Below are 12,002 nucleotides of genomic sequence, written 5' to 3' on the forward strand. Positions count from 1 at the left end.
ACAGTACATAGAGAATGGTACTAAAGTTTAGCAGAGTTCTCACCTTGTTTATTCTAGCCTGCTGGGCTAATTAAATGTCTCCATTACCTGGGGCAGCCAGGCATTCCATCCCCCACCTACATCTATTTTCAGATCTATCTATGTCTGCTGTCCTGTTACAATTCCTGTAGTTACTTCCAGGCTGATATTTTTGTTTGGGCATCTATTCTGCCAGTGAACAGACAAGCTTTCTATTTATTGAAATTCATTTTGGTATGGTGAAGATTAAAGCACGGAATTGATTAGAGTGCTTTGGATCCATAAAGTACAATCTGTCTTTCATTTACATTTCAGACCTTACCTCACCCCATACGTGATAACATTCGTTCTACAAACCCTATCACCACCAGATACTTAGGTACTACATTTAAATGTGAATGTACAATCATTTTCTGCCCGAACCTTGAGGACATATTAAATCTTAGTGAACTGAACTGGCACATTTCTAGAAGTCTTCCCCATTTCTGCAACGGGGCATGCACCTGCTTTACCAGAGATAAACCGCTGCTTGTTGTTGTATCTCCCTTTAACTAAGATTTGACATTCTGGCTGATCTTCATTTATGAACACCCCAATAAGAACATGAGGTCTGATTACAGCACTCAAGAAGGAAAAGGGAAACCCAGATTCTGACCTTTTTGGTAGACAAGAGGATGTAAACATACAAGTTCCACCTTGCAGAAGGTATCATCACTAAAATACAGGCTGTTCTTCAGCTCTCCTCCTCCTCCCTTTCTCCTAAACCTCTATCAGAAATGGCATCTTCCCCTTTCTGCCAGAATTTTCTAATCCCAGCCCTGGAGGGCTTTCTGGTTCCCTGTGACAATTGAATTTTTCTGTCCTGAGTGAAATAGCTCTTCATAGCCTTCAGCACACAGGGCAGCACAGTAAGCAAAGCTGGGGGACACATACACATCACAAGCAAAGTCAAACTTATGGCAAAGCCATTAAACTAAACCTATTAAAAAAAAATCATTATCAAGGACATCTCAATTCTGAAGGGGAAAAACTGTTGTAAGAAATTTAGACACCTCTAATAACACCATATTTTTGACAGTGCCGTTCTGCCTAATTAATGAATGTTTGCACAGTGCTTTGAGATCTTTGCCTAACAAGGAAGGCTAATATGTTGCTATGTGTAAATGTTCGAATTAATAATCTAGAAAATATAGGCATATAAAGCCAGGTTACTCATATCATTTCATCAAAGCCAGGTTTAACGATCTTCTTTTTTTGGCTGCTGGCTTAATTAGATAAGCTGCTGAATTTAATTAACTCATCAAACCTAATTTGAAATGATCTCTCAAGTCACTAAGAGCTTGTCTTATGCTTATTATTTCTATTTGTTGCACCGAGTCTTTAATACCACCATTTTGTTAGGATATTAATGGTAGCCTTAATTGTGTTCTAATTTGCTGCATTTACTCAGATGGTGGCATTTTCCTCATTTTTTAAGTGTCAGCATGTGAAAATCAATCACAATTTAATTTAAGGCACTGACATGGCTCTTCTAGCCCTCTACCAAGTCAGCTACATACTATCTCTTTTCATGTAAGTGTAATTTGGGTTTGCAAGGTGAAATTATTTCCAGGAAATCCTGTTGAGTTCCTGAAGTCCTATTTCCTGGAGAAGTGTTAGGACAAAAATGATCTTCTGGATGCTTTTCCAAGGCTGGCTAACCAAATTGTTAGGTAACAAATTTGAAACTGAATATGGTATTGTAACTGTATAATTTATTTGAATACATCTGTGTGGGGTGCTGCAGCTTGTTGTACCAGTCCAAAACTTCTTGACAGTTATTAAAGAAAGAATCTAAACTGTAAAATTGCTGTAAATTCTGACCTGTTAGCAGGACTTTAGTTGGCTATCTTTTCACATTCCTAGAAGATATGCTACACAGAGAGATGAAATGATTGCTTGAAATCAAAATGTCTCTATAAATCATTTACTTGTTGTTCTGTAGAGCATGCTCTATTGCAATGCAAACTGTGCTGCTGAGAGAAACATTGCTAATTCAGTCTGGAGGAGTTGATGTGTATTTGTGAAAAGCTGGCTACTCCGTAGGTGAAATCAAGTCTTTCTTACTATTCCAGACAGTAGTTTTGCAGGAGTAACCCTGCTGACAACTGCTCTCTCCCTTGCTTGCTTGCTTTGTTTGTTTGAGGCATGCTTTCAAGTGCACAATTAATTAACTCGTTTTTCTCCGTTTTCCCTTAGAACGACTACAGGAAGCTATCTATGCAATGCAAGGACTTTGTCGTGGGGGTGCTGGACCTGTGCAGAGACACAGAAGAAGTAGAGGCTATTCTGAATGGAGATGTGAACATACAGTTGTGCCCTGAGCACCACCGGCCAAGTCTGAGCAGGATTAAACTTGCTATTAAATATGAGGTCAAGAAGGTAAGCTATTTCTTTGGGTGCCTGGGTAATGTCTCCACATCTAAGTTATGCTGCCTTGATGTCACCTGAAAAATAATATATGAAAGATAGATTTCAGTGGGATCAGGACTATCCCTAGAATTTTTGTGGTTTATGGCTTGATTTGCATTTTCTCACATACTTTTGTATGGAGAAGGTTATTCGCAAAGGACATGCTGTAGCAGGTATGGCATTTATTTGAATGTGATAGACATGGATGTATAGCTGGTCTGAGGGACTGCCTATAGGGCACAGTGCTTCTTGTGCAGGTCGTGACTCTGAATCTCTGGAGACCTCAGCAGGGACGAAAAGTTGTTGCTATACCAAACCGAGGGTCTTCCTTCCTTCACTGTGACTTACATGGTTGGAAGGGATGAACCTAGCCAGCAGCTCTGGCATCTTTGCCCACAAATTATAAGATCAGAGAACTTAGTCCAGATCCTCACCATTTCCAAACCATCTGCCTTTCCTTCAAACTAGATCTTCTGCTTTGACTCAGGCAGATGGACTCTGCAGCCTGATTGAAGTCAGCAGACCAAGTCTCCTTGTCTGCTCTCAATGCTCCCTGACGTCTTAGCTCTGGTCCACATCCCCTGTTAGTTAATCTGCAAATGTTGCAACTATCAAAAATATTACCTTTTCTGTACTGTTCTAGAAAGAGTGTACACAAAAAGTAGCAATTTTGCCATAGTCAAGACTCTTTACTGCAGTGTGATGGAAAGTGGAATTTAAATTTTAAAAAAGTTTTGTAATTTTTACTCAGAATTATATCAAAACCTCAAAAATAAATTTCTGATTAACTTGGAATTTTGATTTTTTTGAAAGCATGTGAAAGTAATAAATATTGATAAAAAGTGACAGATTCCCAGCTTCCACTCTCCCAAAGCTCTGGTTCTGTATTCTAAGAGTTCAGATTTCCCCAAATGTACAAAACAGAAGGAAGACATATATTTTAAGGAAAAACATGAAAACTGAATGACTTTTAGAAGTATTTTAAACAAACATTCAGCTTTACGGAAGTATGTTGTGTGAATGGAAAATTTGATTCTGGCAAACCCTAGGCCTGGGTGGTCCCAATTAATTGCTGCTACAATATGCATTGATGGAAACTGGGCTCCTGCTATGCGACTCAAAGAGCTTTCCAAATTTTCAAGCTAACATCTGCTCTCTCTTTCCCCTCCCAAACCCACCACCTGCTTCAGTTTGCCTCTTGACTGTGCTGCTGTGCTGGATAGAGAAGGTCTTTTCCTGTTATGAAAGCCATTAATTAAAGAGAATCTTAAAACTCTTATTTGAAATGAATTGCTTTCATGCAGGAGCACATAGCATGGAGCTAAATATTTCCTCCTAGGATGTTGTGTCTATGTTATCGTTCCATCACCAAAACTGAGCATAACATCTCAGTTCACTCTTAGTGAGATGCCTTTCAAGAAGCTGGGTCCAGGTTAGTTGTTGAAGCTGTTGCTTTGGTAACAGGGAGCCAAACTCGATTGCTTTCTGAAAATGAGCTAATCTAAGACACTGATAACACCTTATCAAGGACTAGCCCCAGTGACTTGTGATCTGAGACTTACCATGAAGTTGGTCAGAACCTTGAGCCTTTTCAAAGCACAGACTTCTGTGATATCTTGCTTGTATATTCTTCTAAATATTTGTGTCATCCTTTAGATACCAGGACCATTAGCCAGAGCTAAATTGCTGTCAGTTACTGTGCTGCTTTGAGCACACTCTTCCTAGCTTGGTTGGTTTCAGAGGAACGTTTCCTCTGATTCTTATGTTGTATATACACGCACCTTTCCATAGTGCATGAAATGACCTGAAGCATCTGCAGTAGGTGATGTACAGTTGGTCTTTTTCTGTATAAATATCTTCTTACGCTCAGGAAATCTGAGCATCCTTCCTGGATCACAGCAACTTGTTGCTGACCGGTAATAACTGTTACGCTAATTACAGAACACAAACATGAACATTCGCCAGCCTCATGTTGACTCTCAGGTTAGCACTTCTCAGAATATCCTTTTCAGCAGGCAGTATATGTCTGTGTGTAAGACGAGCATTTAACTGCTACTTCAAAAGTAAGATAGTTCCATTTGTGGGATGCAGAGACACATTCAGATAAATGGCTTTGGTTATTGGCAGTGACTTATGATAATAGACTGATATTTATCACACTTGCTGAACAAAGAGATTGTGTTACGGTAACACAGTAATGATTTCCTCAAGAGGCAATAGATTTCAGGTACAAGGTTTTTATCCAGATGAGAATTATTTAGGCTTATGCATACAAAGCCTGTGCTTTGAAATCTATTTTCATTTTAAGAAAGTCCTTTAATAGAGAGGGGTGAGATGGGGGAGGGGGGAATTATTATACATATTTAATAGATCAGTTCTTGGACAGATTTTGTAAATATCAAGCCACTTTTTTAAAGCTAATGCAATGACTCACAGGCATAAGTGAGATATTTTTTTTCCCCCCAGAAGTTTATTTGGCAGGATAAGATTAATGAAAGGGCTACATCTGTGCATGCCACCCCTGCTCCCCAACTCTGCCATTGGCATCAACATTCAGGTGGTCAGTTTTGCATTCTTCAGCTCAGCAAGCTCTAGATAAACCAGGGAAACAAAGATGCTTTTACTTAGAGCTCCTAAGTATGTTATATTCGTTCTTTGCCATGAACAGCAAGAATCCTAGACAAGACAACTTTAGGGACTTCAGAATGGTTTGAGAAAACAAAATAAAATAGGTGTTAGTTGTTATGTTTTGGCCATTTTTTCATTAAGTTAGTATCCAGATTAAATATTTAGATATTTGCATTTGCATCTGAAACTTTAAGAAATATTTGATGTTTAAAAAAATCTATTTCTACCATTAGCTTCTTAATTCACATTTCCATATTATACTCTAAGTGCCTACAGTAGGCTTTATTTGATGAAAATTTGCAGAGAACAACTCATATTGAAAATTATTATTTAATATCCATAATTTTACTTTTACAGCTGGTGCTGCAGTCTGCATTTTATCACACTTTTGTTTCCAGAGTCTGAGAAATATATCAAGGGCTCACATCCTTAGGCAGGAATTACATCTGTAGAGCTTCATCAGGCCTTTGCACAAACTTCTAAAATCCTCCTTGTTCTTTTAAATTCCTGTTACTTCGTAGCCCTCCTACAGTGAAGTTACTACAGCCACAGTGTCTAAGAGTGGTATTTTTCTGTAGTAGTAGCAGCTGGTCTACCAGCTTCTCCCACCCCCTGCCCAGCTCACAGCATTTGAGAGAGCAGAATTTTGAAACTGAGTGGCATCATATTGCATTTTATGGGTTTAAATCAACTCTGTAATCTTTTGTCCTTTTCTTCCTATGTCCCCAGCTGAAAATTTTAGGGGTGCAGTTGATGCTACATACACAGTTTAACTATTGAGTCTTGATTTTGGTTCCAACACAGTATCTTCTTGCTCTTAACTTCAGCAATTGCGATCCCCAATAAATCACACAGGGTTGGAGGTCGAGGCTGTGACTCTCTTGCGTGTACAGTGCACGTGTGTCGTGCCCACAGAGCAGGGAGCTCAGCCATCAGCCTTCGGGGAGCTTTTAGCCCAAACCATGTGCTTCTGTTCCTCTCTTTTTCTGAAGGGCAAAGCCCTGCTTGAAAACCACCAAGTCCGGGGGCAACCTGCCCTTGAGCTGGATGTTCACAGACCTGCTCACTGACCACGCTTTCCCGGTGCATACAAGGTTTTCCTGCACATCAGGGCTGAAAAGGGGACTGAAGCCTTCTTACCTCCTCTACTCAGTAAACCTGCAGCTGGTACCTATAACAGGTTTTTGTCCAGGCCCTAAATGATCTTTCTTTGCACTTTTTCCTTTGTACTTCCCATTAGAGTTCCCTGTCACCTCACCCCTTTGTTACTCCAAAAAAAGCAGTTCTCTGTTCAACTGAAAGGACGCAAACTTATTCATGCTTACCCTTTTTTCCTAATTTACAAAATTTGAGATGAATCTTGGAAAGTCATTCAAGAAAACTTGAAGTTCCACACTTCACTTGACTTCCCCACCCCCCCACCCCTCCTTTTCTTCTGCAAAGCACATATGAGACACTGGCAAGAAAGCAAGTTCAAGGCTCTAATATAATTGAAGAACTTTATATGGAAGGTCACTGAAGAATTAAGAAACTCTGCTTGTGCATATTTCACAGCACGGAGAAGGCTAAAATAATAGTAGATTACAAAGTGGTCTTTAAAAACACTGTATTACACCAATTCTTTACCCTTCCTGAAAGAACTAAATAATCACCCTGCACCCCCGAATTCTTGGAAAACTGCACTCAAATGTGGTCCCATCAAGTTTTCCAGAGCCATTTACCCTTCAATTAGCTGTCTTAATGATTCATGCATGGTTCCTCAGAGCTGTAACAATGGGAACAGTTTGTCAAGTGCAAAACAAACAATTTGCAAACATTTGAGTATTTACTGAGTACTGGATCCTCTCCAAGAAAGGGACTTTTAGCCCATGTTAAGAGATTGTTGCAAATTTACTATTGTCTCCCAGCAGAGCACCCTGCTGATGCTGTAGTAAGACCATCCAGGTCATTCCTTTGGATATTGTAGGAGAGGGCTGGGGAAACAGTCACAGTGTGACAGCAAAGACTGTGGCGGAGTCCAGCAGCTATTCAGGGAAATGACAAAATTAAAAACAGCATTAAGGTGAAAGAGGAATTAATTTAGGGTGGATGGTTCTGGTGGATAATAGCCAAAAGTGGCTTGAGCTGCTAAATTGGAGTTCTGGTCCCAAGGAAAGAAAATAAAACTGATCCTGAGCTTCTTGAGCCAAGGATGCTCTCAGCTGTTCATGCAGGCTTACAGCATCTAAGTGGGAGTTTACTTTGTGTTCTTGACTGAAAATTGCAAAATAATGTTTTTTTCTTTTTGAAACAAGCAATTTTGTTTTTAATCAGATACGGGAAAAGTAAGGGTAGCACAGGTTTTGTGTGCATGTGAACTCATTTCTAATTGAGTCAGAGTGTAATTTCTACCTGTGAGAGGCATAGATACAGAGGCTGGGACAACTCTGTCTTGGATTCTTCCCTTGGGCAACCCATAGAGAGAAAATACAGTCTTGATGTACCACAACAAAACCATTTTACTGGTGTATATCAAATTTACAGAGCCATTCATATTTTTTGTTCTCATTTTTGTCTGTCCTACTATGCTCCTTTCTTGTCATCCTTTAATGTTGGCAGGGGTCTTACATGTTGACATTTACTTTTAGGTCTAAAGCTGTTGCTTCTCTGTAGGAGGTGACATTCATTCTCCTTCTTTTCCAATGTCAGAATTATCATTGCTGTATACTTTTAATTGCAAATGTTGAGTGCCCTCTGTTCTCTCAGCAGCTCAGTTCATAGCCATCACAAAGCCAGAGCACATATTTCTTTCACGAGTTTTAATTTAATTAACAGTAAGACACACAAATTGGGTTTGAAAAAAAATATTAATAAGAATTAAACAGAACACCAGATGGCTGTGTAAATCCTATTTAATAGAGAGTTGGAACAGGAACTTTTCTCATGGCTGTATTATTAATAATTAACATATGGAGGATGCTCCGAACAGAATACTCATGGCTGCGTTAGATTATAATTTTTCACTGCATTGGTCACGCGACTCAGATACTCAAGGGCAAGAGAAGTCCCAGCTTTTATCAACTGCTGCAATTTGCTCAGAGGATGCAGTTTTACCCTGCACAATATCTTGTGCACAAAATGCTTGCCAGGGTCCTTCTCACCATTAACTGGGGTCCCACCTGCAGCGTTTCCACCTCGCACGGCGGCTGGAGAGGGTTAGTCCCTGAATGGGGAAAAGGACCGGCTCTGCTCCTGCTGCAGAGATGGCTCTGCCCCGCAAAACCTGCAACACAGCCCGTGCTGAGCTCAGCCAGCACATCCTTAGGAGGGGTAACTGGAAAAGCTTGGCGTGTGCAAGAGAAGCACATGAGAACAGAGGGCAGAAGTCCAAGGGTGACCAGAAGCTCTGAAACTCCTCGCACTGGAGGGCAAGGACCAGGTCTGTGCCGTGTGCCACGGTGGGCAGCTATGGCTCTGCGAGCTCTGTGCACTCTCAGTTTGCCGTTATCCTGCAAATTCCCGCAGTGCCACACCTGGGGAGGGGGCACAGCGGGGCACAGTGCCCCTGCCTCGTGCACAGCCGGTGCCTTAGCCTCCACACTGATGGAAAATGACATTTTGGTAACCCAGATGAAATGTTTCAGCTCCACAGCTTTCTGAGCTGGGTAGGTCCCAGAAAATCTCTCCTGCGGCTGTTTGTCCTTCTTTGGAACAGAATTAAGTTTAGGAATTTCCCATGGGACAGACACCGATCTTTCTGTACTGCAATGGTTGTAACAAGCACAGATACAGCTTGGAAAGAGACAGGGTTATGTTTTACCATGTAAATGTGAATCCTCAAGGAGCAGAATTCCTCAGGAAAAAAGGCTTTCAGGAAGCTGGCTTTTTGCTTTTGTTTCTGTAATCCCTGGTTAATTTTTTCCCACCCTTCAGTCTCAGGAATATTTAACTAAACTCTTGTGACATCGTTGATGGCTTGTACTGTGGTGGTGAGAAGAAAAGCGTCTCCCTTTTCCATCACTGGAAAACCAGTTGATACTGTACAAATGTAATTTAATATCTATGAGAACAGTAGAAACACTGTGGTCATTCTGGACTCTTAAGCTTATCCATGTAATCTTTTCTTTTTACATTTTTAATCACATATTAGAGACGTTTTGTCAGGGAAAGGGAAGGAGTTACTTCCCTTCTTCACAGAAAGTGTTTCTATCTCTCTGAGTATTTCATTAGCAAGGTTCCTTCCTCCACTAAAATCTGTGGTTTGATGATTTCCTTTTGCCCAGATGTTTTAATTTCTTTTCTTTTCCAAGATGAATCTCATTTTGTTATTTCCTGCCCATACATCCATCCTCTCAAGGCCTGAATGAATCATTTCTCCATCCTGAGTGGTGTTTGCAGTATTCCCAATTTATTGTAATATGCAGACTTAATTACTTTCATTTGCAAAGTACCACAGGTCTTAGATGTCCGTCAAGACATTGACAAGACAGCACAGGAACACATGAAACCCATTGCATGGATGTCCATCACAGATGAAAGGACTTAAAATTACCTTTATTAATAATAAGGTTCTTTTAGAAAAGAGCAGTTAATATGGTCTGCTATAAACCTGACCTTAGCTGCCCCCAGTTTTGGCTTCATTTGTCTTCCCATAGGCAGGAGACCTGCATTTTAGATGGAAAGTCAGGTGGGGATGACACAACCCCTCAAAAAAATAAGATTCAGTGTTTCATGTTACTGAGGGAATTTTCCTAAGCGATGTTCAAATTCAGATGTCAGCATGGGTACTGACCCAGGGTGTGGCTCTCCCATGTGAGATCCATGTCACACACCTGTAGGTTGGCCACGTTTGAGTATGTTTTTGGGACTCTACCTCATGGTGAGAGGAGTCTCATCCTATGAGTGAGTCTTGCTCTCCATCTGTGCTGGAGGCACGTGGGTTTGAGCACTAGCCCAGCTTCCTCACCACCTAGCCAAGGGAAAACAGTTCAGTGACTCTCCTGGGGAAGGAAATGGCTAACACATTTTACATTTCTCCTTCTGTGCCCACCATGGTTGGGGTGGTTTTGAGGTTTTTTTAGATACCAAAGGGAGCTTGGGGTTTGGTAGCTTTTTATAGTGGCATGTTTTCAGATGAATAATTAAATAATAAGGATTTCCAAATGGTTTTGATTCCGCACAGATATGAAAACCCTGGGATGTTAGAGGCTGAGACTTCCAATTCATTTGCTTATTTTCAGATAAATAATTCAGTGATAAGATTTATTTATACATGTAAAAAGAGGAGAAACCAGACATTAGCAATGAATCTCTTCAGAAAACATGCAGCCTACTAGAATATGAAACAGAAGTTTTCTCAAGAGCCAGCCACCTTATTCACTCCCTTGTAGAGGAATGTTTAGCACAAAAAAAGCATCTGTCCTTGTTTCAGGAAAATGAAATTATAAGGAAACTTTAGGCAGAAAAGGGTTTAAACTGAACCAATTAAAGAATTTATGTAAACTCTATGTTTTCCAGTTATACACCTCAAATATAGCAGACTTAATTTTACATGACATGAATTGAAAATGTAGCAGAACGACAAAAAAATCCCCCTTCATTCCTTCCACTACTAAGAGGATTATTAATTTTGTGTTTTCACTCAGCAGCAGAGAACATTTCTGTCAATGGGTGAACTGCATTTGAAATGGTCCTGGCAGTTTTATTTACCCCATTACTTTAGTTTTCTATTAAAGTAATTTGGTTTTATTGGGTTTTATTTTGTGCCTATTTAACAATCTGGTGCCTGGTCAAATCCTGTTCCCAAGCACGTTGCTCCCTCTGATGGGACCGCGCCATCTCATTTACGGAGCTGCGCCACATGGGTGGTTTGGGGCAATTACACAAGCATTGGGATGCTGGGATGACCTTCACTGCCTTGGTTCTGTCATCTTGTCGCCTTTGTAAAGTGAGATCCTGATCCTGTTAGTGTACTCATGGGTTTAGCAGAGAGCAGATCTATCCTAAACAACAGGCTTGCTTTTATAGAGCAGGCTGAATCGCAGGAAAGGGATGTGGTTGTAAACTGTAGCCGTGCTAAAGTTTCAAGTCTTCAAAATCAGAATTTTGAATTAGATAAGTCAACCAGAAAGTGGACCCAGATACTGAATTTCCATAAAACTGGGGAATATTTGAGTTACCTTGGGGTTTGATGCAAGCAACTATTTCTCCAATGCTAAATGGTTCTATCTAATAAGAAAAATGTTTTGGTTCAGAAAGGTGAATGTGAAAGGTTTTACAAAATGTGTAATTTATCACTGAAACCATATTAAATGCTTCTAGGTTTATGCCTTAAAAGTGACTCAGAGACTAAGGTTGCACAATTTGTTGGGTTGGGGTTTTTTTCCCCAATAATTCCAGCTCATCTGGGCTCTGCCTACAAATATATAAACCTTTTCCCTTTGCTACCAGGTTTATAAATGCTGCTGTTAGACTCCAGATATCGGGTCTGAATATTCACCCAGACTGTCACAAAGCTCATCTACAGGATGAACAAGAAACCCATGAATATTTGTGTGATGCCATTAGACAGTCAAATGAACCCCAGGGATGGAGGGAAAGCTGCAGAAATCCTCAGGGCAGGGACGTTTCCTTGCTTCACGTTCCCTCTGTGTGTCTGCAGCAGCTGTGGCATCTCAGAGGACTTTTTCTTGTGTACTGTTTATTTTTATGCAGTGGTCAGTTCCCATTGAAATGAGTCTTGGTCAGCTGAATTTTCTTTCATCCAAGCTGAACGGGGTTGCATGAATTATTTTTTTAGTTGCATGTGGATGAAGGAGTTTGGACCTGCTGATTTGCTCTCCCTTGCAAGCTTACTCTGGTGCAAAGTGTTTTAAAAACTGGGTCGGTGGCCATGGATAGAATTTATAATTAGAGCAGGTCTCTTC

At 40.5% G+C, this 12,002-nt stretch overlaps 1 protein-coding gene across 1 annotated transcript in view; it reads left to right on the forward strand.

Annotated features, from left to right (window-relative positions):
• Nucleotides 1-12,002, forward strand: part of TRPC7 (transient receptor potential cation channel subfamily C member 7) — an 82,062-nt gene that overhangs the window by 30,270 nt on the left and 39,790 nt on the right. The window contains exon 3 of the mRNA XM_080398530.1: nt 2,257-2,439. Coding sequence (XP_080254656.1) covers nt 2,257-2,439 — 183 coding nt within the window. The remainder of the gene's footprint in view (nt 1-2,256; nt 2,440-12,002) is intronic.

The sequence above is a fragment of the Falco punctatus genome, assembly GCF_963210335.1.
Source record: "Falco punctatus genome assembly, chromosome: 8".
Classification (NCBI taxonomy): domain Eukaryota; kingdom Metazoa; phylum Chordata; class Aves; order Falconiformes; family Falconidae; genus Falco; species Falco punctatus.